This window comes from Mustela lutreola, chromosome 8, assembly GCF_030435805.1.
Source record: "Mustela lutreola isolate mMusLut2 chromosome 8, mMusLut2.pri, whole genome shotgun sequence".
Classification (NCBI taxonomy): Eukaryota; Metazoa; Chordata; class Mammalia; order Carnivora; family Mustelidae; genus Mustela; species Mustela lutreola.
Window position 1 is genome coordinate 131,106,213 of NC_081297.1, and position 27,651 is coordinate 131,133,863.

The following is a 27,651-nucleotide window of genomic DNA, read 5'->3' on the forward strand; positions in this document are numbered from 1 at the left end:
GCTTCAAACATAGGCCTATTGTCTCCCAGCCCAGTGTTCTTCCTCTAATGAAGTTACACTAACAGAAAAGGGAAATTCATGCATCCTTTTAAAGGATTTAAAAAATTTAAAAAATTTCATGCATCCTTTTCTCTTTCTTTCAACCAACAAGCAGGTACTGAAGAGTCAACTGATGGCAGGCACAGCACTAGATTATGGAAATCACAAACTGAATAGTGCATGGCTATTCCCTTGACAAGCCCACAGTTTAGATCTGTGTAAATCAGTGCAATTTCTCCTGCTCAGTGCTGGCGTGGGGGCGAGGGGTGTCTGAGGATATGGGAGTACCCAGACATGCTCAGGAAGTACCTTAGAGAGTGCAGATGGTTTGGGAATGTTTCTTGGAGGAGGAGTTGGCCACATGAACTTGCTGAAATTATGTCTCCCACATTAAAAATAGTTCAAAACATTTTCTAGCATCATGTTTGTGGATGTACTGTGGCCTTGACATAGTTTCTGAGGGCCACCACCATTTCTCTGCCCTCTGGATCACCATCTGCTTTTGTTAATATTTCCCAACTGCTCTCCAACCACAGGTATATAGGGATACCCCTGCAGGGGCCTCTCATTTCCTTCCTTCTGTCCACGTATCCGCTGTTCTTTCCTCCCAAGAGTGTTCACGTACCATACCATCTTCTCTACTGGTCTGCATCGTGGTCTCATTAAAATATGATTCTCAGAATGTATCTTTGAGTGCAATTGACTTATTCTTTTTTTTTAAGATTTTATTTATTTAATTGACAGAGATCACAAGTAGGCAGAGAGGCAGGCGGAGGGAGGGGCGGGAGGCAGGCTCCCCGCTGAGCAGAGAGCCCGATGCAGAGCTCAATCCCAGGACCCTGAGATCATGACCTGAGCTGAAGGTAGAGGCTTAACCCACTGAGCCACCCAGGCACCCCGCGATTGACTTATTCTTAATAATTATGTCCCCTAGCCCGATAATTTTCACCATTTATAGATCAGAGTTTCAAAGTTTTCCTAATATTGGGTGCCTGGGTGGCTCAGTGGTTAAGCCGTTGCCTTCGGCTCAGGTCATGATCTCAGGGTCCTGGGATCGAGTCCCGCATCGGGCTCTCTGCTCAGCAGGGAGCCTGCTTCCTCCTCTCTCTCTCTCTGCCTGCCTCTCTGCCTACTTGTGATTTCTCTCTGTCAAATAAATAAATAAATAAATCTTAAAAAAAAAAAAAAGTTTTCCTAATATTATATAACTTAATATTCCAATAGTTCCTTTATATCAGTTTGGTAACCATTAGTATAATGACTCTTTGTCTCTAACCTATAGAGTTTCATATTAGAAAATCTATATTTACTTTGATATTTTAAAATCACATATTTATGCCCTGCTGTGTTTCCTAAACAGTTTGAAGTAGTTCTGATCTCCATGTGGTATCTGTTCTGCTTCATGCTGTGGTGTGGCCCTGGGGGCCAGAGCCATCTCAGCCTTCCCATCAGAGACTGGGGTTGGGGTGGGCAGGGTTGATGCCTGCTTGTTCTACCTCATGCGTGATGCGATGTGGGTGAAAATGCTGGGATGCTATGTCAGTGGAGCCTTTGGGTTTCTTTTGTCCCGAATGCCTGGAGCATTTTCTGTTCACAGTCATGAAGAATTTAGTGTGGTGTGTTGTACTTTTAGCCTCAAAGGGAATTGTTTCTATGTCTCTCGTCCCCACTGACCTTCTCCCATGGCTCGGTCACCCTCACTTCCGGTCAGGATGATTGCAGCAGCCACAGAAAGAAGACTCTTTGCCTCTTATCTTGCTTCTTCCAGTATATTCTCCATAAGGTCACAGAGTGATCTTTCCAAAGTGAAAATGGGATCCTTGTATCTAGGCAAGATCCACACTGGTTAATGTGGTTTATAAGACCTGTCATAGACTAGCTGCTATTTATCTCTCCTCTTCCTGTGCTCAGCTGCCAACTCAGGAGGCTGCCTATGGCCTCAGCCTCCATTCTTGAGGAAGCCTCTCTGTTTGGATCTTTTCCCTCAGTTCCTCCCCCTTTGGCCTAGTCAGGCAGTACTCACCTTTAGGTTTTAGTTTATTTATTTATTTTTTTTTTAAGATTTTATTTATTTGCCAGAGATAGAATGAGAGCGAGCGAGAGAGAGAGTGAGTGCACAAGCAGAGGGAGGAGCAGAGGGAGAGGGAGAAGCAGATTCCCAGCTAAGCAGGGAACCCCAATGCAGGAATTGATCCCAGGACCCCAGGATCACGACTTGAGCCCCGGGCAGATGCTTAAAGGCGTCCCTAGGTTTTAGTTTAGATGTCACTTCCCTGAAGCCTTACCTGCTACCCTCACTAGATCAGAGGTTCTCTCACCTGTCCCTGCACCTTTGCCAGCATCCCTTTTCACCCCCATCATAGTAACAGTGGCACCCCACTGAAATCGCCTGTGTGGGGCAGTCTAGGTTGTTTGCTGAATGTTCCAAATGCCTGGCGCTGAGCACTAGCTAAGCATCAGTGAATTGAATGAATGAAGGAGCAGGAGACTGCCCAGAACTGGGGGCTGGCTCATCTACCAATAGATGACATATTCACACTGTGTTCATGGTGTCTACCAGGATATAACCAACCTTCTCTTTTATTTTCTTAACAGACAGAGATGTGAGCAGTGGGAGTTATAACCTTTCCTCTGCAACGACAGGCAGCTACTACAGTTGTGTCAGCCAGATCACCATAGGTGAGCAATTTTGACATTTTGTTTTATAAAAACTATTATTGCTTGGAAGTGCGTGGGGTGGAGGTGCTGAGGAAGAAGTAAGTAGAAAATCTAAAGGCGCCTGTATTTTCAGAATCAGAGCAGGTGCTCCTGGTTCACCTTGCTGGAGCACCCTCTTGTGGATTCTTACTGCTTTTGCATAGGTATTTTTGGAGGAAATGTGGTCCAGAGAGCCAGAAAAACAAAAACAAAAACAAAAACAAAGAAACCTCTATGTTTTCCAAACATTTCATCATTTGCTTTAACTTTTTAATTTGTATATAACCTGTTTTATTATGTATACTTGATATTAAAATTGACTTCCTTTTTAAGGTTTATATTTATCTACTGCTTCTGTTGGCCATTAACATGCATTATTTTGCTTCATCAGGGCTCTATGAGGAGGACACTGTTACTTTCCCATCTCACAGATGAGGAAATATGATCTTTTCCACCTAGGCAATAATGAATGTATCCATGATTTCAATCCAGATTTGTTTGACACTGAAGTTCATGCTCTTAAACACTATATAATGGTTTCTCAAACCTCCGTAATGTGGACTCCAGTGAAAAGAAATAATAACGATGAACCCCTAAAATTGATTTAAATTATTTATATTATAATGATACTTAAGTATGTTCAAACATAAAACTAAGTATAAACACCTTATTCATACAAATATCTATGTAAATCAAATCGAGTTTTAAGTTTTATTTAAATAAATAATTATTTGTTTATTATATTTATTATTTATAATAATTATTTATTTAAATAAAACTTAAAACACTGTCAAGCAAAAAATTACAAATCTATCACATTAATTTACTATGATAAATATTGGTATCTTGCTGACGTACAATTACTTCTTGTAATGCAGCGTGGTATTGGCTGCAGCAATGTGGGATCTTTGAGTTTAGTACAGCTTTACAGCTAATTCATGATATCTCTGCTCTGCCATTTGCTTTCTCTGCACAGCCCACTATGAAATCTTTGCTGCTGCTGAGGTTATTGGATCTTCCTTTGGCATGAATGCTCCTTGACATATCCATCTCTCTTCTTTTCTCATTGAGTGTAGCAGTTAGTGCCAACTTGCTGGAAACAGAGAAGAAAATCTAGGCCCTAAAATTAGATGGTGGAACTGGGTCCACAATACGCATCTATTAATTTTTAACTGGCTATATTAACTTTAAAATGAAAAACAAAAACAATTAAAAAATTCTTGTGGAGACTTCATGGACTCTGGTTTGAAAATACTAAATACCTACAATGACATTCCTAAAGACATTTGTTAATTAGTGGGAGGTTCAGAGGAGAAGGGTGACAAGATGAATGCATGGATGAGAGAAGGGATTCTGTTGATGGATTTCACGTGTGTGTGTGTTGGGGTCTGGTGTTATAACAGAGTAAGTGGCTGTGACTTTATCCTTGACATGAGACAGTAATGAACTTGATAGGTGGGATAAAGAGCAGGTCTGGAGGGACAGATGTGGGAGAGCTGGCAGGACTAGTCATTGACTGGATAAGTGGAAAGACAGGTGTGTTTGAGTCAGGTGACAGGGGGTCTGAGCCATGCCTAGAAATACAGCAATCAGGAAGAGGACTTGATGGCTATAGGTTAGATACATTGGGCTTGAGGTGCCTGTGAGACTCCCACCTCAGAATGACCCACAGGAGAGAATGGGCAGGAGATGAAGATACTGGAATTCTCTGCATAGAGAAGTCAGTTGAATTTTTGCAAGAGGGTTAGATCATAAGAGTCAGTACATGGAGTGAGTAGAGGGGATTTCAACCTAGGTAATCTAGCTCTCACTGGATGACACTCTTGCTATTTGCTATAGGCCTAGTGCCCTTTCTTGATCCTTTTTGGGTTCCTAGACTCAAGTCCAGTGTGTGTGGAGGTTCTCCCCGGCCCCGCAGTACTAAGAAAATTTCAGACACCAACAGAGTGTCTGAGATTTCAGTTCAGTTCTGACACCAAAGCCACTTTTGTTAATAACCATGTCACATTTATGGCTCTGAAACATTTTCAGCAACGGTAGATGAAGACCAAATAGACCTGGAAAATATGGTCTCAATGGCCAAATATATATTTCTTGTATGTCATTTTAGTGCACATAGTCAGCTTCAGTCACTATGTTAAGGTATTATGGGTTGAATTGTGTCCCCTGAAAAGATATGTTGAAGTCCTAACCTCTGGATGTGACCTTATTTGGAAATGAGATCTTGGTAGATGTAATCAAGTTAAGAAGAGACTCCATTAGGGTGGACTTCTAATCCAATATGGCTGGTGTCCTTACAAGTAGGGAAGAAGAGGCACAGACACACACAGGGAAACATTACGTGATGGTGGAGGCAGAGATCAGAGAGTTATGTGTATAAGCCAAGGAACACCAAGGATGGCTAGTAATGTCAGAAGCTACAAGAAAACCATAGAACAGGTTCTCCCCTAGAGACTTCAGAGAGAGCACGGCCCTGCTGATATCTTTTCAGACTTCTAGCTCCAAAGCTGTGAGAGAATAAATTTTTTTTTTCCACTCTGTTTGTGGTACTTCATTAACAACCCTGGGAAACTAATAACAGTAGGTCTGTACTATGCAGTCACCTCTGAAGGGGCGGTGGGTATGACAGACAGTTTTCTCAGAAGATGACAGCATAACTGAAAGCCTCTTTAGTGTTTCTTCAGTTCCCTAACTCAAAGTGGCTGAAATCATAAGGAAATTTATTTCACATAACAGGAAGACCAGAGGCAGGTCCGTCCTCAGGATGGGTTGATTAAGCTGCTCAATGATGTTGTGAAAGACCTTCTCCTCTTTGCCTTCTGGGAGAATTTATCTTAGTGTGGCAGCCAGATGGCTGCTATGGTTCCAGGAATTACATCCAGACATGATCAGAGGGAAAAGAGCTTTAGTGGCTTCCTCAGCCTTTCATTTGAGGAGCTGACACTTTCTCCTGAAGCCCTCAGACACTGCTCCTATCTCATTGGGCAGGATTGGGTCACATGACTCCCCCTTAAACCAGTCATTGGCAGGGAAGATGAGACAGGTCAGAGTGGTTGGGGGGAGGGATGGGGATGATGTCAGGTTGCCCTCATTGCTTTGGCTGAGTGGGGGGTACGCTGAATTCCCAAAGTAGAACTCTGTTGGGAGGAAGGAGAGGGATGGATTCTGTGCAGGCAACAGGCAATGTCTACTATCCACAGTTTTTTAAAAAAGATTTTATTTATTTATTTATTTGACAGAGAGAGAGAGAGAGAGCGCGTGTGAGTGCGCACAGGCAGATGGAGCAGCAGGCAGAGGGAAAGGGAGAAGCAAGGAGAGAGAAGCAGACTCCCCACCCAGCAGGGAGCCCCACATGGGGCTAGATCTCAGGACACTGGGATCATGACCTGAGCCAAAGGCATATGCTTAACCATCTGAGTCACCCAGGGGCCCCTCACCACCCACAGTCTTTCTAGTACAAAGCACATGGGCAATATTTATAGTAAAACCAGAAAATAAATAATTAATGGCCTTATACTCAAATTACTAGAGGGAGGACAGATCTGTGGATCACCAAGCAGTTCTTTTTTTAAAAGCTCTTTTTGGTCTCTTTCATCTCCTATATTTCAGTCCTTCTGTTATGGAGTACTTACTCATCCATTCCATTGTAAGAAATAGCATGCCTGTGGACTTCCTGTTAATAGTTCCTTATAGGAACCTATGTCCTACCAAAAGAAGAATTGCTAAACCAAACAACAATAACAAAACAATTAAGAACCAACAACAATAACAAAAACAACTAAGGAACAGAATATAAAGACTCCTGAAATCTTTCTCTATATCCATGAAACTCCTGGATAACTCCTTATTTTCTGATAGTAAACTCCCACTCTACCTAAGTATGAGAGATTTAAACATGTCATAGTTAATTAACATTTTCAGTTTACATTAACATTAATATTAACATTAACATTTCAAAACAGCTTACATTTTGAGTGTCCCTTACATGCCACTTCTCATGATTTTGGGTGATACTTTGACATAGAACTCCAAGGGAACTGAGACCCCTGTTCCTACCCCACTCGTCATCAGGGGACAGGATGGTAGGTAAGGGAGGATGGGTCGGCTACTAATGTGACATTTCTGTTACTTGCTTCTTGGACATTTGGATGCCAGCTGTTCCCCTGGATGGTTGGTTATCCTCTCAAAATACTTTGACCTCATTGCAAATTTAGGCTGGTCCATTTATATTCCATTATAATCACACAGATATGATTATAGTTAATTTGTATCAATAGCATGGATTAAAATATTTGCTAATGAACTCCATTTCTGGAGTAAATGATGTGGTAATTTTTGAAACTAAAAAAAAAAAAAGGGCTTGCTAGCTATGTGAATGATGTTTCAAAAATTAACTGTAGGGGCAACTGGGTGACTCAGTGGGTTAAGCCTCTGCCTTCGGCTCAGGTCGTGATCTCAGGGTCCTGGGATCGAGCCCTGCATCAGGCTCTCTGCTCAGCGGCGAGCCTGCTTCTCTCTCTCTGCCTCTCTGCCTACTTATGATCATTGTCAAGTAAATAAATAAAATCTTTAAAAAAATTAACTGTAACTATAAGTCAGTTCTTTTATAAAAGAAATGGTAAAATCTGAAATTGTGGAGAATTCAGATTTTATTGGGACTTTAAAACATAACACTCTTGCTCTGTGCTTTATTCTGTACAGTGGCTCCAGAGAAGCTTGGGAATGTGGAAAGAGAAGAGGGGTTTAAGTAAGGTTCTGAATGAAGCGACAAGCAAGGGAAAACAATTAAATAATAAAATAACAATAAATAATATGTAGAATATGTATATAGAATATTATTATTAATAAACGAACTATATTCTTGTAAAAGGATTGTCCAGTGTAAATAGAAGGTACTACATCTTCAAGTTTTTTAACAAATCATAATGGAATGTCAAGTTAAATGGAGAAATCAGGAATTTCATTTCTATGGTCCAGTGAGCTGTGGGAGAGTGTTAGTCATACAATCAACAAATTTGTGTCAGAAATTTAGTCCAGGGCACCTGGGTGGCTCAGTCATTGGGCACTGGCTTTCGGCTTGGGTCGAAATCCCAGGATTCTGGATCAAGCCCTGCATTGGGCTTCCTGCTCCACGGAAAGCCTGTTTTCCCTCTTCCACTCCCCCTGCTTGTGTTCCCTCTCTCGCTTTCTGTCTCTGTCAAAAAAAATAAATAAAATCTTTTAAAAAAACGTAGTCTAACAAACATGATAAGGGCAGGCCTGGGGTCTGTAGCATTCAGTTCAGTCCTCTACAGCTTTGGCTCCATTGCAGTTCTAAACATTGAGAATTCGTGTTCCCTTTGATTATCTTCAGTGGCTCCAAAGCCCACACTCCCGAGAGATGCACTCACCTTCATCATTACATTCTGCATAGTAGAACTCACCTTTTAGGAAGGTGACCTACCAAGAAGAGTCCAAACAATCCAGTGGGCAAGTTCTCATGTTTGTAACCACTTCCTTTCCACGATCATTCTGTCCATTGGGATTTGTCTAAAGTTGTTGAGGAAGGAATAAATAATCTAAGAGTGATTTGTGGGGCTGGGATTGGGGGGGGGGGATAGGCCCCATTTCAAGGCCCCAGAATCCCTCTTGCCACCTCCTCTCTTAGGCACCCGTGTTCATCTTTAGCGAGCCTGGCCTTAAATCTTAACTGTTGCTTCTGTAGAGCTATTGATTTTGAGGAAGTTATAATGTCCGCTGGCCTCATTTTCCTTATCTGTCAAATGGGAATATTAGTAGTATCTGCCTGACAGGGTTATTGTGAGGTTAAATGAAGTGTTGCTGGTAGGTCCCTTAGCACAATGCCAGTAAAAATTAGTTAGTGAATTTATTATTTTATTACAATGATGTTACTTTTTCCTAGGCCTCACCTATGATTTCTATGTGGGTAACTACTAAATTTATGGCTCTGGTCTCAGTTCTCCTGATCCCACTTCCATTTTTCTCCTAGCTACCTGCCAGATGTTTCCACATGGATATTTCCATGAAGGCTCAAACTCCTCATGTCTAAAAACACACTCAACCTTCCTCAGCCCTTGCAAGCCAGTCCTTCTGATTGCCACAGTTAGGATGAGGAAGTCTGTTTTCGTTTGTCACAAGTCTTCTCTGATATCTTGCCAGGGAGGGACTGAACTACCCCAAGCTCTTTCTTTGGTCAATATCATGTATCTCTCTGGACTTCTTTTCCTTTCCTGCTGCCAACACTTAAATGTGGTCCCTTAGTAATACTCCCCTAGCCTCTCCCTCACAGCTTTTTGCATTATCTCCTTGCTGCTGGCATCGAGGAACTCAGTGAACAGTGGGTATCCATTGAGTGCCATTCCTAAGTCTAGCTTTGTGCTAGGGACTGGTAGAAGAGGAAAGAGGGAAAGAGCCAAATAGACATTGGAAGGGAGTTTCAAAGATGACTAAAACATCCTTGAACCTTGAGGAAGGCTCAGTTCATGAAGGACCCATGTATGGAAAGAATAAAATGCTTGGGTGTAAAGTGTAGGCATTGATTATTTGACACATACCCTGTTCAAGATGGCCCCAGACACCATGGTTGGGCTGTAGAATCTACATAGATGTCCTCCCTTGTTACCTCCTCTGGGCTTTCTTTTATTTTCCTTCTTTTTAAAGATTTTATTTATTTATTTGACAGAGAGAGAGATCACAAGTAGGCAGAGAGGCAGGCAGAGAGAGGAGGAATCAGGCTTCCCGCTGAGCAGAGAGCCCAATGCAGGGCTGGATCCCAGGACCCCAAAGTCATGACCTGAACCAAAGGCAGAGGCTTAACTCACTGAGCCACCCAGATGCCCCATCCTCTGGGCTTTCTTGATTCTTCAACCTGCCCTCCCCAGTTTGAACTTTCTCTTCCAATACCTCCAGTACCCACACACCAGCACTCTGTAGTGGGCTATCCTTCACAAATGGTTTAAAAAGCTTGGGGGTGTCAGTGGAGGCCTCCCAGAAGAGACAACCACCACAGCAAGAAGGGACAGGTTCTGGCTACCTTTGTTTTCTTTAATTTGATTATGCTAGTCCTCACTTCATAGACTTTCAGGAATATTGTTTTACTTGCCAAAAAATTAAGTTTTTTTACATTGGCATTTAAGACCCTCAACTGTCTTGTATCAGCTTACCTTGCCATTCTTCTTTTTCCCCTGGATTATACTTATATTCCTAAATTCTATATCCAGGTTGCAAATGTAAAATCCTGGAGAAGTTAAGAATGTAAGACAAAGGAGTAAAACAGGCTGGGAGTAAGGTATTAGGGAGTGGTGGGGACTGTGGCAGACTGGAATTCCCTCACTCCACCTGAAGAAAATAGCTCCTGGAGTTTCTCCAGCTGACACTTGCCATGTGGTAATGTGGTCCAGTTTCACTTGCTCTTGAGAAGAAGATCAAGAGATTTTTCAAGAGAAACTAGAAAGCTGGATTCTCTTGAGAACTCTCTAGATTTTTATTGTTGTTAATTTGAATTTGACTTTTACTTCACCTTAAGAAAAGAGTGGGCCAGATAAGACACATCTGCAGAACCGATCTGTCCCTCTATTTCCTCTGGCCTCTAGGTTGCAACGCTTGCTTATAAGGCCAAGTTTATACCACCTTCTTCATGAACTTCCCTTCACCAAGAAGAACTTTCTCCCTTGAGATCCTGAGGGGGTACATTTCTGTCCTACTTGAAACTATCTCTTTCACTTTATTTTGTACTGTAGTCCGTTGTGGTTTAGAGGAAAGAACACAGATTTTGGAATCAGACAGATCTGGGCTTAAATTCTGCCTCTGGCACTTCCTGGCTGCTTAACCGAGGGCGAGTTGAGATCCAGTTTCCTCATCTACGGAACTGAAATAGTAACAGTCTCCTTGTACAGTGGCTTCCTAAATATATGTTGAACGGTGAACATGACCCATGAAGTGTGACGATTCCTGCTTCTTTGTTAGTAAGATGCATCCTTATCTCAAGTGGTATTGGGTTTGATTCACAGCTACGACTCTGAGAAATACGAAAGCGGATATGGTAAGAGGCGTTGCTTGCTGCTTCTAACCTAATGTGTTTGTTTCGCCAGGTTATGATGTTGCTGGGCCTGTTGCAATTGGGCTCACCCACTGGAAAAATCCATATGCACAAGGCAGACCTACCCTTCCATCAGATCTGCCTCTCTTTGTCTCCAAAGATGCGGGCCTCCCTGTGTACCACCGATCCTTCACCCGCAAGGCTGAGCTGGCTACACCTTTGTCTTGTCCAGCCTCACTGTCCATCACTCCAGTGCCTTCTTACAGCAGCAGCAGCCAGGAAACCCTCAGTCAAGACACGACAGGTAATGGTGTTCGTTCCCTGTTGGAGATTCAGGACTCAGTGTATTTAAGGTTCCTTCACCTGTTTATTTACCTGCTGAACAAATTGCATCTGCTTTCCTGATTATATGGTGCTGTGGACTCCCAACAATTCCCCTGTATTCACTGGTCTTTAATAGCTTGGCTGTACCTGAAGGAAAGATGTGTTTAGAAATATTTGATCTAAGTGTTAGTTCGATCATCTGGAAATCAACTCTGAATCAGAATTCCAAGTTTTGTCATATGAATTTTTGTTTAATGTCTTTAATTTTATGTTTAGTGGCAAGCCATCTTTCTTGGGCTAAACTTTTATATTCAGAAAAGTTATCAATAAGTCATTTATGAATACCTTAGTTACTACCAATTCATGTTGCTCCAAAACTGATCTTTGTCACAGGTCTGCAGACTGCTGCCAATGGGCCAAATCTGAGCCATCCACCCGTTTTTGTGCAACTCAAGAACTGGGAATAGTTTTTACTTTTTAAAAATGATTAGTGTCTTTGTTCATTCATTATGTCTAATTTCGTCTTAGTTAGAGTGGCTGTAACAATACCTAGACCAGGTAGTTTATAAAGAACAGAAATTTATTTCTCATAGTCATGGAGGCTAGAGGTTTGAGATCAGGGTGCCAGCATGGTCAGGTGAGGGCCCTTTGTCAGGTCTCAGACTTCTAATAGTATCCTCATACGGTGGAAGGGACGAGGGATCTCTGTGGTGTCTCTTCTTTGAGAACGCTAATCTCATTCTTGGTGGTTCCACTATCATGACCTAAACATCTCTCAAAGGCCTCATCTCCTAATACCATCACTTCAGGTATTAGGATCTTAATGTATGAATTTGGAGGTGGAGGGGGCAAACAGTCCAACCATACAGTTAGAAAAAATTAAAATAATAATAATATTTTGATACATGTGAAAGTTACATGAAATTCACCTTTCTCTGTTCCACATTTCAAAGTTTTATTGGGACATAGCTACACTCATTAATTAATGTATTGTCTCTGGCTGTTTCCCTGTGATAGTGGCAGAATTGAGTAATTATGACAGAGGCTGTATGGCCTCTGAAGCCTAAAATACTTATGATCTGGCCCTTTGCAGAAAATGCTTGCCAGCTGCTGATCTATGTGATCTTTGGGAGTCATGACTTAACCAGTCAGGGCAAGAAAAATGCTCACAACAACACATTGCCTTAAAATTTATCACTTACATTTCACTTTAAATGTTACAGGAAGCTTTATGCAAGAATAACCAGTTAATTGTTTTTATTTCTAAAGTCTAAGTTGGAACTTTAAATTATGAAAAAATCTATCCTGCCACATTTTTCTTCCATAGATATAGCACTTAGGAGTAATGGCTTAGTTGGACAAACCCAATGTGTAATTCCTGTTCTGGAAATAAATCTTTGAAGTTGACAGACACTCAACAGTTGCAACAACATGTAACAGTTCACGGATGCTGCCACCTAGAGGTGAGATGCTGATGTTGCAGAAGTTCCAGATCAAAAGCAAACTGAAGCAGTAGATTGCTGACGTAGCACGAAGTGTGTAGGCTCACCATTGAACTTGTTAAAAATGAAGATTCCTGGTCTCCTCCAGAGGATGCTGTGTCCATGACACAAAGTAAGCTTCAGCAGTCTGTATTCGGCAGACTAATCTCTCCTGGGATTTTGGTTTCTGAGGTTCACCCCTCCAGATGTCTTTGGTTAAGTGGCTAGATAGTACTGTTCACCATTGAGCGTGGAGGGACATTTGCATACCGTTAGCCCAGCCATGGCAAAAACAAACTATCTTTCTACGATCAACTTGATAGTAGAAAAATTACAATCTGGGCTGAACTTTGAAATCCTCTAGGATTTGAAATTATCATGAATGAAAATGGATTCTGTTTGCTTTAAAATTTTAATACAATCTGAAGTTAAAAAATGAAGTGCTGCCTTTGGCTGGGGTAGCTGCAGGGTTCTGGTATTTCTTGGCAAAGAAGAGTGTGAAATGGCAGCTGCCAGATTAACATTTTATCACGTTTCTCTGTGAGTTGACTTCTTTCTTTCCATAGAGTGCCATACTCAGAAGCAATCCAATTTCTAGAGGAGGTTTCTATTTTTAAAATGCAGATTTTCAAAAACAAATTAAGAGCCCATAGTTTTCTTCATTCCTGGGAATTTTCCATTAGCAATAAAATACTGTATTTTTTCCAAGCAACTGTTTATTATTTTTATTTGTATACTATAAATATTTTTATTTGTAGCCTCAACATTTAAAGATATATTAAACAAGGATGTAGTATTTTTTAGTTAACATATAATGTATTATTTGCCCCAGAGGTACAGTCTGTGGATCATCAAGCTTTCACATTTCACAGCACTCACCATAGCACATACCCTCCCCAATGTCCATAACACAGCCACCCTATCCCTACCTCCCTAACCCTCAGTAACCCTCAGTTTGTTTAATGAGATTAAGAGTCTCTTATGGTTTTTCTCCCTCCTGATCCCATCCTGTTTTATTTTTTCCTTCCCTACCCGTCAGACCCCACCTCCGCCTCTCAAATTCCTCCTATCAGAGAAATCACATGATAATTGTCTTTCTCTGATTGACTTATTTCACTCAGCATAATACCCTCTAGTTCCATCCATGGCTATTGTAAATGGCAAGATTTCATTTATTTTGATGGCTGCATAGTATTCCATTGTGTGTGTGTGTGTGTGTGTGTGTATCACATCTTCTTTATCCAATCATCTCTTGATGGGCATCTAGGTTCTTTACATAGTTTGGCTATTGTGGATATTATTGCTATAAACATTCGGGTGCACGTGCCCCTTCGGATCACTACATTTGTATCTTTAGGGTATATACCCAGTAGTGTGATTGCTGGGTCATAGGGTAGCTCTGTTTTCAACTTTTTGAGGAACCTCCATGCTGTTTTCCAGAGTGGCTGCACCAGCCTGCATTTTCAACAACAGTATAGGAAGGTTCCCCTTTCTCTGCATCCTTGCCAACATCTGTCGTTTCCTGACTTATTAATTTTAGCCATTCTGACTGGTATGACGTAGTATCTCACTGTGGTTTTGATTTGTATTTCCCTAATGCCAAGTGATATTGAGCACTTTTTCATGTTTCTGTTGGCCATTTGGATGTTTTCTTTGCAGAAACCTCTGTTCATATCTTCTGCTCATTTCTTGGCTGGATTATTTGTTCTTTGGGTGTTGAGTTTGTTAAGTTCATAACAGATTTTAGATACTAGCCCTTTATCTGATATGTCATTTGCAAATATCTTCTCCCATTCTGTCAGTTGTTTTTTGGTTTTGTTGACTGTTTCCTTTGCTGTGCAAAAGCTTTTGATCTTGAGGAAGCCCCGATAGTTCATTTTTACCATTGCTTCCTTTGCCTTTGGTGATGTTTCTAGGAAGCAGTTGCTGTGGCTGAGGTTGAAGAGGTTGCTGCCTGTGTTCTCCTCAAGGATTTTGTTAGATTCCTATCTCACATTGAGGTCTTTCATCAATTTAGAGTCTATTTTTGTATGTGGTGTAAGGCAATGGTCCAGTTTCATTCTTCTGCATGTGGCTAAGCATGTAGTGTTTTATTATAGAAAATTGAAGATGCTGGGGTGCCTGGGTGGCTCAGTGGGTTAAGGCCTCTGCTTTCGGCTCGGGTCATGATCCCGGGTTCCTGGGATCGAGCCCCACATTGGGCTCCTTGCTCAGCAGGGAGCCTGCTTTCCTTCCTCTCTCTCTCTGCCTGCCTCTCTGCCTACTTGTGATCTCCGTCTGTCAAACAAATTAAAAAAAAAAAAAGAGAAAATTGAAGATGCTGGTATAGCTTCTATAAACTCAATTATGATTTTATATAGGTTGATTATTATATTTATTTGATTTCATACAGTAATTTATTGATTTTATTATGTATTTTCTGTGTGAAAGCATCCAGTTTCCTTTCTCCTTCCTTTTCTTTTTTTTAAGTAGAGTTAATGTCATTATTTTCTTATATTTTATTTTTCGCTTCTCTTGCTAGTTTGAAGAAACCTGTGGGGTGAGATAAGTCAGTTCTGCTACACCAGGATTTCTTAAGCGTTCCAGATTTTGCCAGACATCCCTTCACATTTCTAAGTCATCTTTCTTCTGCACAAACTGTCTAATGGGAGGTCAAATGGGAGGAGCTGACAAGTTTTAGTCACAAAATCACTCTACACTTATTTATTGATTGTTGGGATTTTCTTATGTTTAAGAATTTCTCCAAACATACTTAAAAATAATATTTCCATTTTATAAACCCCACCACTCTACAATTCTAGAAGCAACTAAAAGACACAGAATGCCTAGAACTTACCTGGGATTGTCATTTTATTGAGCTGTTTTTACTCTTGTCACTGCCCTATGCTATTATCCTTTCCCTTCATTGTATGACTAACCTATACAATAGCTTCTCTTGATTTGACTTTACTTAAACCTGTTTGCCACCTTGCACAGTGAACAACCTGTGAAACTCTGCATGGTGGCCCTGGACATGGCACTCCTTCCTCATGGTGGAGAATGTTTTAAACGGTAAATCAACTGTAGCAGGTTAAGTTGGAAAAGCAGTCTCCATTGTTCGGCTGGCTCCATCCATTCATCCTTCCAGCCATCCATTCCTCTGATACATACTAAGTTCCCACTCTGTGCCATGTACTGTGATAAGTCCTTGGAATAGAAAGCTGAGTAAGGAGCTCAGAGTCTACAGGAGGGGGCATATAAGTAAATCAAGTATTTTAATTCAGCATACTAAGTGCTAAGAAGATTTCACAAAAGTGAATAACAAGTAAATAACAAAGGAAATAACAAAAATAACAATACACTTTTTTGTTATTGAATTATTTCATTAATATACTATTAAGGGGCGCCTGGGTGGCTCAGTGGTTTAAGCCGCTGCCTTCGGCTCAGGTCATGATCTCAGGGTCCTGGGATCGGATCCCGCATCGGGCTCTCTGCTCAGCAGGGAGCCTGCTTCCCTCTCTCTCTCTCTCTCTGCCTGCCTCTCTGCCTACTTGTGATCTCTCTCTGTCAAATAAATAAATAAAATATTAAAAAATATATATATATATACTATTAAAATACAAATGAGGTATTAAAATATGCTGTTATGAAAATGTAACATTAAAATATATTTATCAAAATATATTGAGTACAAAAGCTGTTATTGAATATTTCATCAATCAAAAGAAGGTAAATTTGAGAGAACCAAAGGAAGGAAGTCTGAAACTGGCTCTCAGATATTCTGTGTAGGTTTGATACTCAGTTTTTGATGATCAGGCTTTGTAACTTGCTTCGCTACCTGCACATGGCTTGCATTTTTGGTCACTCTGCCCTCAGCTAATTCTCGGTCACTTTCTCCTATTGTATTCAGTGCCTCGCTGCAAGCTCATGACTCTTAAGTGCTATTACCATGTCTGGTTTCCCTGCCAAGCTTTAAAGATGTATTTACAACTGCCTTCCAGAACATTCAGCCTGGATATATCCCAGACATCTCAAAACTATGTGCCACAAAAAGAACTTGCTTCTGGTACCTCTCAGAGTTGAATTTCCTACTCTATTTAATGGTGTCACAGTCTGTCCAGACTCCTAAGCCAGAAAGTCAGTGTCCTCATGCTCAACTCTCTGCTGGCCATCAGCCTACACAGCCAGCTGGCTGACACATGCATTATGTTCGCCTTAGAAATATCTCTAATTAAGAGCATTCTCATCATCCCTGCGGACACTATCTCCGCTCCATTTCTTTTTTTTTTTTTTAAATAGGTAGGATGATTTTTTTTTTTTTAAAGATTTTATTTATTTATTTGTCAGAGAGAGAGCGAGCGAGAGCAAGCATAGGCAGACAGAGTGGAAGGCAGAGTCAGAGGGAGAAGCAGGCTCCCTGCGGAGCAAGGAGCCCGATGTGGGACTCGATCCCAGGACGCTGGGATCATGACCTGAGCCGAAGGCAGCTGCTTAACCAACTGAGCCACCCAGGCGTCCATTTCTTATCATCTCTACCTGCACTAGTATAGCAGTCTTCTTAATTCCTAATTGATTATTTAAAAAATTCTTAATTCTTCCATATCCACAGGTGTCACTTTTCCAAATTCATCTGTCTGTGTTTCTCTCTTGCTCTCCTCTTTCCCTGCTCTATTACTGCCCTCTCCTTTCACTTGGGAAAACTTCTCCCATTGTCGATTTCATATATGGTACCGGAGGACTTTTCTAACTAGCGTACCAGACCCCCTAACACCTCTCACTACTCTCTTCAGATGTATCCACACCGTGGTTACAGGTGGTTCTTCACTGAAACTCAGAGATTCATGGTTTTACACACGCCGTGCCATCCGCGTGGAGACCTTTCTTTACACTCTCCTCCTAGAACATTTTCTCTTCAAGCCTACCTACAAGGTGCCCTTCTCTGTGAATTCTTTTCCTTTTCTCCTCAGCGTATTTAATCATTTTTTTCTGTTTCTGGCAATTTCTGTTGACACTTTGAATTCTGTTCTTGTTAGATTGTAAAATAGGTTTTTTTTTTTTTTTTTTTTTTTCCATGTTGGCCGGCTTAGTAGATATAAAGATCTTGAGTTGAGGATTAGTGTCTTAATCATGTATTTGTTTGGTCAATGGAGATCCTGGTATATGGGAAGTATATTTTCTATGACCATTTCAACTGCAGATTAGACGCATTTAAGAGAGAACTAGGCCTGAAAGATAAAGCTGAAGGAATTACCCTAAATACAAAATAGAGGGGATGTAGTAAAACAAGGAGGAGGAGATTGGAATATAGAAGACAGAATGAGAAAGTCCAAGATACAATTAATAGAAATCCTATTCTGGAGTAAGAGACTAGGAAGAGTGGAGACACATAGAATATTAAAAAAAAAAAAAAAAAAGACAATGAGAATTTTCCAGAATTGATGAGAGACACAAATATTTTGATTCCTGGAACAGTGAATACCAAGCAGAATAAGTAAAATAAGCAAAATCCACTATTATTATAAAATAAGTAAATCCACTATTATAAACATATCGTGGTGAGTCAGCAAAACACAAAGATAAAATATTAGAATTCTGAGGGGGGAACAACAGATTTCTTGCAAATGAGAAAAAAGTGAGGAAAGCCTTTCCAGTAATAATGATAAAGGCCAGAAGACAGTGGATTAGTATCTTAGAAGTGCTGAAGAAATAACAGTCAATTCAGAATTCTAAATCCAGCAAAATGATTATTGAAGAGGGAGGTCAGTATAAGAACATTTTTGGAAAAAGAATGGGAAAGTGTACCCAACACAAGCCTAGTGAAAGAATGACTGAAAAGCCCGTTATTGAAAAGAAGGAAATTGAACCTAGAAGAAAGATGAAAGAAATAATGAGGGGGGAATATATATGTATTTTTAATTCAGGAAGGTCCCTCTAAAAGAATGACTTTCAACCAAAAATAATTTGGTTTCATGGTGGACATTTGGCAATGTCAGGAGATATTTTTGGTTGACACATGTGGGCAGGAGGTATTACAGGGTTTGAGGCCAGGAATGCTGTGATACATTCTGCACGTGACCTGGTCCTTAACTTATTGTTCCATTAATTCTTTTTTAAAAAAAAAAATTTTTGTTTATTTATTTGACTAAGAGGGAACACAAGCAGGGGGAGTGGGAGAGAGTGAAGCAGGCTTCCCGCCAGCAGGGAGCCCGATGTGAGGCATGATCCCAGCATCCTGGGATCTTGACCTGAGCCACCCAGGCTCCCCTCATCACTAATTCTTAATGCTCTTCCTCCCTTTGAGTTTCTCTTTCTGTGTGTTATACCATGACATTGCAATGGGCCCTGCCTTTGTGGCATTTCCAGGACTCTTCGTGCTGCTCTATCTGCGGCCGTTCTTAATAAAATACATCTTTGGCACTTTTGATTTTCCCTTTTCCATACTTCTTCCTGTCCTCTAACTCTTCCTAAATTTTATTTCACGCTGCCCCTAGGCCTTTTCTCTTCTTGTTCACTTACATCAGTTTCTCAACCTTGGTATTATAGACATTTTGAGCAGAGTAATTCTTTGCTGTGGGAGCTGTCTTGGGCACTGTAGATGTTTAACAGCATCTCCGGTCTCTATCCAACTGGGTGCTGGTGGGACAACCAAAAATCATCACCAAACGTTGCCAAGTATCCCTGGGTGGGGGGTGCAAAATTGTCCCCAGTTAAGAACCACTGATTCACATCAATTAAATCTGGTCCTATTCTTTGGAGTTCTGCTTAGTGGGAGTAATCTGGTAACCTAATTGTTTAGAATGTGTCTGTGGGTTGTAATGGATTTTACCTTATATTTAATAAGAGCCTTTGCAAATCGTATCCTAGTTGAAAGCAAGGAGGGACTTCCTTTCTGAAGATGGAGATTCCCACCCCCAAGTTTAAAGTGTCACCTTTAAAAAAATTTTTATTTATTTATTTATTTATTTAAAGTTATGTATTTATTTATTTTTAAATTTCTTTTCAGTGTAACAGAATTCATTGTTTTTTGCACCACACCCAGTGCTCCATGCAATACATGCCCTCCTTAATACCCACCACCTGGCTCCCCCAACCTCCCACCCCCCCCCCCCGCCCCTTCAAACCCCTCAGATTGTTTTTCATATTTATTTCTTTATTGAGAAAGAGAGAGAACATGAATTGTGGGAGGGCCAGAGTGATAGGAAGAGAGAGATTCTCAAGCAGAGTCCACACTGAGCACAGAGCCTGATGTGGGGCTTGATCCCACAATCTGGGATCATGACCTGAGCTGAAACCAAGAGTTGGATGGTTAACTGACTGAGCAGATTTTCATTTGTGACAGGAAAGGAAGGTGTGAAATGACTATTGTGTTTCAAATTGGTAATCATTTCCCAAGAGTCGAGCTTTTACCTGTGTGCCTGCAGTCTAAGCAAAACACTGTGTCTCACCATGGGATGGAAGGTGTTCACTTATGTTTCCTAGCGACCTCGTAAGCTTACCAGTGCTTCTGTGTGTGGACTCTGACATCTAGAGATATGCCAGACTCGTGATGCTATGAATTTGTCTGAGATAGAGAGTACCTTAGAAGAGGTATCTGTTTGTGTGATTTAATTTCTTTCAACAAATTGTGACCAGATACATTCAAAAGTGATGCTGAAGAAAACAGGGGAGTTTTAAATTTCAGAGGTAAGGTGCCACAAAAAAGTGACCCTGCAACTTGAGCTCCTGATGTGACCGTGAGCGTAATCTGACCCAATTGGGAGCTCAGTGGTCTCCTTTTAGAGATGCCTAGAGATGCCCATTGGCCTGCTCCTGCTTGTGCACTGTGTGCCCAGTCAGGCAAAACCCAGAATTCTGCTTGAGTGTCAGCCCAGCTCAATTCATGATACAGAGTAATGGAAGGATAACTATAAAAAACAGGACCATATAAATTAGACATAGTTTTTCTAAGCCATTATATTTTTTAAATATGAAAAAGTTTGAAAGGTAGAAATGAAAGGAAAGAAAGAAGAGAAAAAAGAAGGAAAGAGAGAAGATTTCTTACAGACAACATAGAGTTGGGTCTTGTGTTTTTATCCACTCTGACAATTTGTTCTTTAATTGATGTATTAGACATTTAAAATGATTGCTGATACAGTTGGATTAACATCTACCATGTTAGTAGCTGCTTTCTACTCATTGCATTTGTTCACTGCTTTTTTTTTTTCCTTTCCTTCTCTGTTTTTTGTTTGTTTTTTCCTTCTCTGGTTTTAATTGAATATTTTACATACATCATAATAGAATGGGTACCTCCCTGCTTCTGTCTCTGCTTTCAAAATTTTTCCTCTTGTCAACATGTCCCTGAAGGAGTGTTTCAGTTTTGTAAAAACGATATTTATCTACTTAACTTTTCAGAGCACTATGCACACAGTGGGAGGGGTAGTAAAAGAGGGAAAAGAATCTCAAACAGACTCAGTGCTGAGCCTAAGGGCTTGATCTCATGACCCTGAGATCATAAGCTGAGCTGAAACCAGGAGTCGGATGCTTAACTGACTGAGTCCCCAAGGTGCCCCAGGAGTGTTTCAGTTTTAACTTTACACTGTGGAAAAGATCTCCTGATAAGGGTTATGTGAAATGTGGGTCTGATGATTAACCTATGTAAGTTGGGTAATTGTAACAAGTAAAAAACCACTTGTCCTGGCTTTTTGGAAGGTGATTTGTGGTTTTCTAGAATACTGGTGGGGTAGAAGATATCACAGTAGAAGGGCAGGCGTTTGAGGAGAGGTTGTTCAGATAAGGGACTGGTGTTTGAGGCAGTAGGACAGTGTATGGAGGCTGATTCCAGAGCAGCTGGGAATAGCTGTATTGTTCTATTCAAGGTTGAGCACTGAATGCGTTGTCCATAGAAATACTGTTACATGTGCTAGCTGGGTTCTCTCAGGCTAGTACTCCGGTATTTCCAATGTTTTTTGGCATTCAGTGAATTAATTGACATTTGTGATTAGGTCCAGAATCTTAATTACCATGTATATGCCACTTCTCTGAGAAAAACTCACATGGAGTTAGGGACTACTTGCACTTTAGGACTAAGAGGATCATTGGAAATATTCATTTGACAAGAGAATTGGCTAAGAGAAATAAATCAGTGAACTACCTTCAAGTTTCTGAATTTCCCTACGTTCTCTTATATTTGGCTGTATTGTTCTTCTCAGAATTCAAGGCCATGCCCTGTCACTTGATTTCTGATTCTAGCACAATCCTTCTCTGTTAATTCCTTCTCTGTATGTGGTGGTTATTTAGTTTTAGAAGATTGAAGCATCAGTGAATCAGGAAATGATTAATGGCACATGAAGACAAAGTCAATTAAACGATGCAGCTATGAAGTTACTTGAGGATTTCTGATATAAGAAATTGAAAAGCTTGACTTAAAGCTGTGTTAAATCTGATTTGCAAAGAATAATATACTTTAGAATCAAAGACACGCAGATGCTCCAAAAAGCCATTCATTCATCTAGTCATCTAAACTCTTGCTACTCCCAGTTTTGTCCTCAAGAGATAAGAGGGCCTGATTGAAATAGTTCCAAAGGCATAGAAATGATGGGCATTTTGGAGATAGCTTCAATTGGACTTGTGATTGGTGGATGAAATATGTGAGTGAGTGGTGATCCCAAGTATTTCCATAAAGTTAATATATAATACTGAAGCTTGGAAGCTTAGACCAGTGGTTCTCAAACTTTAATGTGAGTAAAAATCACCTGGAGATCTTGTTAGACTGCAGATCCTTCTTAAGTAGGGGTGTATGTGGAGGGGGGAGGGTGAGATTCTGCATTTCTTACAAGCTCCCATGTGTTGGTTGTGGAGCTTGGAATTTAGTATGAGATGCAGATAACAATATTATACCAAAGAAAGTATGGTTACCAACGGGCAGGTGCTGTGTGAAGAAAAGGATCTTCTTAAAGATCCTTGATAGTATTGTATTGATCAAAACATGTGTCTGAGTTCCCAAAACAGCACTGCATAACCACCAGTTGTAAGTGGGAGGTCTCTGATGAAGGGAAAATTATTGACCTGTGAGGTATAGATGTTCTCAGTTTTTCATATACATTGTTTAGGTCCTAAAAAGCAAGCCAAAAAACCAACGGCCCTGGTAAGAACTTGAGAGGGAGCTTAGTTATCTTAGTTTGGGTTCTCTGGGAAATGGATTCTGAGCGGGAGATGTACATGTAAGAAATTTGTTAGGGAGAGCCCATGGGATCAAGGTTGTGTGTGTGTGTGTGTGTGTGTGTGTGTGTGTGTGTGTGTGTGTTTAGGGGGGATGGAACAGAGGAGGATTAGGCAGAGGTGGATCTGGACTGTAATGATGCACAAAGGCCTCAGTCCATTGCAAAAAAAGATCTGGAGCTGGGATGACCCTTCAAAATGGTCCCATCCTGGGGTTTTTGGACACTCCCATCATTGCCTGAATGCAACCTGCTACAGGGAAGGGGGGGAAGGGGGGTGATCTTGAGAAATTTTGTTTGGGAGCAAGGTCTGGAGGCAGACACTCAGCCGAGAGCCATACAGTGTCAACACCGGCAGCAGCCGGGGGAGTAAGAGGACACAGGCTGGCCTCCACTATGTGGGCTGGTTGAAATGAAGGCAGAGGATATAAATAGGAATGAGGTGGAGGAACCTTGCTGCCCTCAAGCTTTGGGTAGGGTAAGTCTCTGCAGATCTTGGTGGGATCGGGAGGAGATGACTTGCTGCCTGTTTGTTAGAGTGCTGGGTGGAATCGGGTTGGCGTTTTTGAGATGAGGTTCATCAGAGTACATTCAGGAGGTTTGTGAGTACCAGCTGATTTGTAAGTAATTTGGAAAGGCAAGACCAGGTAGAGGATCAGGGCTTAGCTCTGTGGAAAGAGGTCCGGCGTCGGGGCAGATTTTATGAGCACCTGGATTCAGGTTCAGTATGTAGCTCTCTCCAGCAAGGAGGAAGCTAAAATAACCCCCTTCTGTCACTGTTCACCTTGTTATGAGCCTGTATATTTGGAAACTTGGTACAGTTTTTTCTTTTTCAGGAAAATAGGATACCACTGACTTAGGGTTGTAATTGGAAAATGGGAGAGTTGGCTGTAGTTTTCTCTTTAGAGGTAGAGTGATTCGTATTTATTCAAGAGCTGTTCCCTCAAGTGCCTCCTAATACGCGCCACTGCCGCAGGTCCTGGGGATACCGTAGTGAACCCTGGGCAAGGCCCCTTTCTTTGTGGAATGATGGTGATGCGGGCTAGTGGATGCGACCGATATTAAGTCATTGCACAAACAACGAAAATCTGGTCAGCTCAATGAAAGACAAAGACACTCCCCGGGATTTACGGAGGGTGCTGCTGGTGGGGCGCTGCGCAGCCCCTAGCCCAGGTCCCGGCCTGGACTCGCAGCGGCGGCGGGCAGCGTGGGCGGCGCCTGGGGCTCCGGGGACTCCGCGGTGGCTGCGGCAGGCTGGGGCAGGCTGGCGGACGGCAGAGCGCGGCCGGGGAGCGGAGGCGGGCGGCGGGGGTGTCGCCGGGGGCCCGAGTGATGGAGGCGGCAGCGGCGGGCGGGCTGACGGTAGGTGGAGGCGGTCGAGGCGGCGCAGGTGGAGCAGCGGCCGCCGGGGAGTCTCGGCGCGGCGCATACAGCAGGGCCGCCCCGGGCGAGCCCGGCCACCTGGCGGCGCAGTCAGATCCCGGCTCCCACAGCGGGCGCAGAGCCTGCTCGCCCCCAGCAAACGGAAGCGAAACCCGACTAGGAGTGTAGCAAGAAGGGGTTTAGCTTAGATTTTGGAAACCGGTGCAATCTCTGAGTGTGGCAGCAGGCGGAGAGCGATCTCAAAGGTGCACTGGAGCTCGGGAATGTGGACCTGGCTTCTCTCCCAAGCTGTGTCACTTACCATGTTACCTTCGCATGAAGGGCTTGACCTCTTAGAGCTTTGATTTCTTCATCAGTGAAAGGTGCTATTTTGAGACTCAGATGAGGTGCAGTAGGCAAAAGTGTTTTTAAAATCCTAAAATGTGAGTGAAAGCTGCTATTAATTACCCGGGCTTACCGATTGCTTCTCTTCTCTTACGAGTCTTATTTCTCTTGGGCTGGGCTTGGATGCCCAGTTTGGTGGGCTGTAAAATGTTATTCAGCTGTCTTCTTTCAGCTTGTGGCTTTCAAGTTTGGGGTTTTTTGTTGTTGTTGTTGGTGGTGGTTTTTGTTTGTTTGTTTTTCCTTTGCTTTGACTCTTACCTAAAGTGAGAAATACTTTTGTATTGTGATTCCCCCCTCCCCTATTGCCTCTGAAAAAAGTTTCAGAAACTATTTAGCCTTATTATTTGTCATGTATTCTGTTATCTTTCATTCCATTCTTACTTCCCCTCCCAAAATGCTCATCAAGATCTACCAAATCAGGGGCACCTGGGTGGCTCAGTGGGTTAAAACCTCTGCCTTCGGCTCAGGTCATGATCCCAGGGTCCTGGGATAGAGCCCCTCATTGGGCTCTCTGCTCAGCGGGGAGCCTGCTTCCTCCTCTCTCTCTCTCTCTGCCTGCCTCTCTGCCTACTTGTGATGTCTCTCTCTGTCAAATAAATAAATAAAATCTTACAAAAACAAAAAAATAAAAAAAAGATCTACTAAATCAATGTCATTCTTACTAATGAATTACAACTTATACATTGAACATTATTAACTTGATTCCTTCTGAAACCATATAGGGTTGTCATAGGAACAATTTTTTCCTGGGGTCTGTACAAGGTTTATTGTACAAGGAAATTATTTCTTTGAGGACTAATTATTAATGTTCCTTAAATCCTCTGTGATGCCTGTGATGACAGGACTATCTTGAAGCCGGATCCCACAAAGGGGCTCTAGGTTCCCTGATGTTTCCACAGTGTTGAGTCAACAAAGAACTGTGGTAAAGAAACTCGTTTCAGTTGATCATCACCATAATATAATACCATATATCGAGGGACAGCAGAACCTCAGTGGCCTATGACACTAAGCATTTACTGATACATCTGCGATGAGGTGGCTCTGTTGATCTGGGTGGAGCTCATTCAGTGTCTTAGCTGACTCTTGGCTGATCTAGGCTGACCTAAGCTGTAGCAACTGGATGACTGTGCTCTGTTCTCTAAGTCTTTCATCCTCTAGCAGGTTATCCCCGGTGTGCTGTCCTGAAAGAAAACTTTGCAAGCTTCTGATGGCAACATACTTGCTCATATCCCATGGAACAATCCATGTTAAATGGCTGAGCCTGGAGTTAAGGATGGGACAGAATGTCTCTCAGTGGGAGGCATTGCAAAGTTACATGGCAAAAGGATGCGGAATTAGGGAAAGATAAAGAATTAGAGCCAATGACCCCATTTATCACAGCTTATCTTCACACACTTTGCTTCCTTGATTCAAAGGAGGCCCTTTCTCCTTTCAGATCAGACTCCTTGGGCCTGGACTAATGATATTTGCCCAAAAGAGACCTAGTGCTGTCCTCCTCATACCCTGATTATATTGTTGTCCTTTACCTGAACTTCCTTTAGAAGCCCCTCTTTTCCAATGCAGATAATCTTAGAAAAGTATGCTTGCATGATCTACCAACATAAGATGTGCCTGGGGTTGCCTGAGTCCTAGCTATGGGCATAATTTAGATGAAGCCATGACCCACACCACTGATTTTACTCATTTTCCCCAGTACTTCCTAGGAAGTAACAGCATATTACTTATGACATTGTATTATGGTATTTTGAGTTAATCTGTGAAGTTAGATATCAAAATGAGAGATCCTAATGAGTAAGGCTACCAATAGTCTGTTTCAAAATATGGTCTTTTGTCCCGTGTTTTCCCCCTGAGACTTTGTTCTGAATTTCTAGCTGTCTACTGGACATCCTTACTTCTGTATTTCCATTAGCACCAGTCTAAACCATTTCAGTGTTCCCTGTTTCAACAAAATGTATCGCTATCCATTCTGTTCCTCACAGAGTAAGAAGTCCTTTTTACCTCCTCATCTACAGTCATGCTCTGTCATTTCTCTTACAAATAATGTCGGGTATCATTATTCAGACAAACACGACATTGTTCTTTGATTACCTATGGAGCAGGTTCCCTGTTAAGCACTGGGGATGAGAGGGTCACTAAGACATGACTCCTCTTTGAAGCACAGCATTCATTCAAGGACATGAATTGTCAGCATAGAATTCATGCTCTAACATAGAGCTATGAATGATTTCTTCCATCCATTCCCATGTTTAGTTGTTTATCACCTCAGAAACCTACCCTTTTCTCTTCACTCTTGTGGTCACTTCCCCTGCTGTGGATTAAAGTTTTCTATGCTTGACTAGGGCAGTAGCTTCCTGGATGGCCTCTTGGCCTTCACTCTTACCAGTCTCTTCTGTCCTGGCTGGCTACACTGGTTAAAACATCAGTCCCAACGTGCCATTCTTGGCTTGAAAACCATCAGTGGATTTGGTACTTCTACAATAACTGTAACAGTGAATTATTGTATGACCCAGGAATCCTCTTAGGTACATAATCAAAAGAATTGAAAACAGGTGTTCAAACAAAAATTGATACACTAGTGTTTCTGGTGGCAGTATTCACAACAGCCTAAAGGTATAAACAGTCTAAATGTCCATATGCTGATGAATGGATAAGCAAAATATGTTATATTCATACAATGGAACATTATTCAGTCATAAAAAAAAGAATTAAGTACTAATAGATGCTATAATGTAGATGAACCTTGAAAATATTGTGTTAAGTGAAATAAGCTGGACACAATAGGTCATATATTTTATGATTCCATCTATATGAAATATCCAGACTAAGCAAATCTATAGAGACAGAAAGCAGATTAGTGGATGCCAGAGGCTGGGGGAAGGAGAAAATGAAGAATGATTGCTTAATGTATATAGGGTTTCCTTTTGGAGTGCTGAAAGTTTTCTGAACTGGATAGTGGTATGATTGCACACATTATGAATATACTAAATGTTTCTAATGATTAATTTTATTTGTCACACAAATAAAAAATCAAACTATCTGTGGTTGGGGACCACCAGTAATTTGAGTCTGAACTTTATAGTATGGAGTTTAAGATTCTTATGCTCTTGCCTTGGCTGTCTTCTTATCTATG

The 27,651-nt window shown here is 41.5% G+C and overlaps 1 protein-coding gene across 3 annotated transcripts in view; it reads left to right on the forward strand.

Moving 5' to 3' along the window:
* ANO4 (anoctamin 4) overlaps positions 1-27,651 on the forward strand; it is a 469,407-nt gene that overhangs the window by 11,360 nt on the left and 430,396 nt on the right. For all 3 annotated transcript variants that reach the window (XM_059186643.1, XM_059186644.1, XM_059186645.1), the window contains exons 2-3: positions 2,635-2,718; positions 10,827-11,078. In XM_059186643.1, the coding sequence (XP_059042626.1) occupies positions 2,635-2,718; positions 10,827-11,078 (336 nt within the window). The remainder of the gene's footprint in view (positions 1-2,634; positions 2,719-10,826; positions 11,079-27,651) is intronic.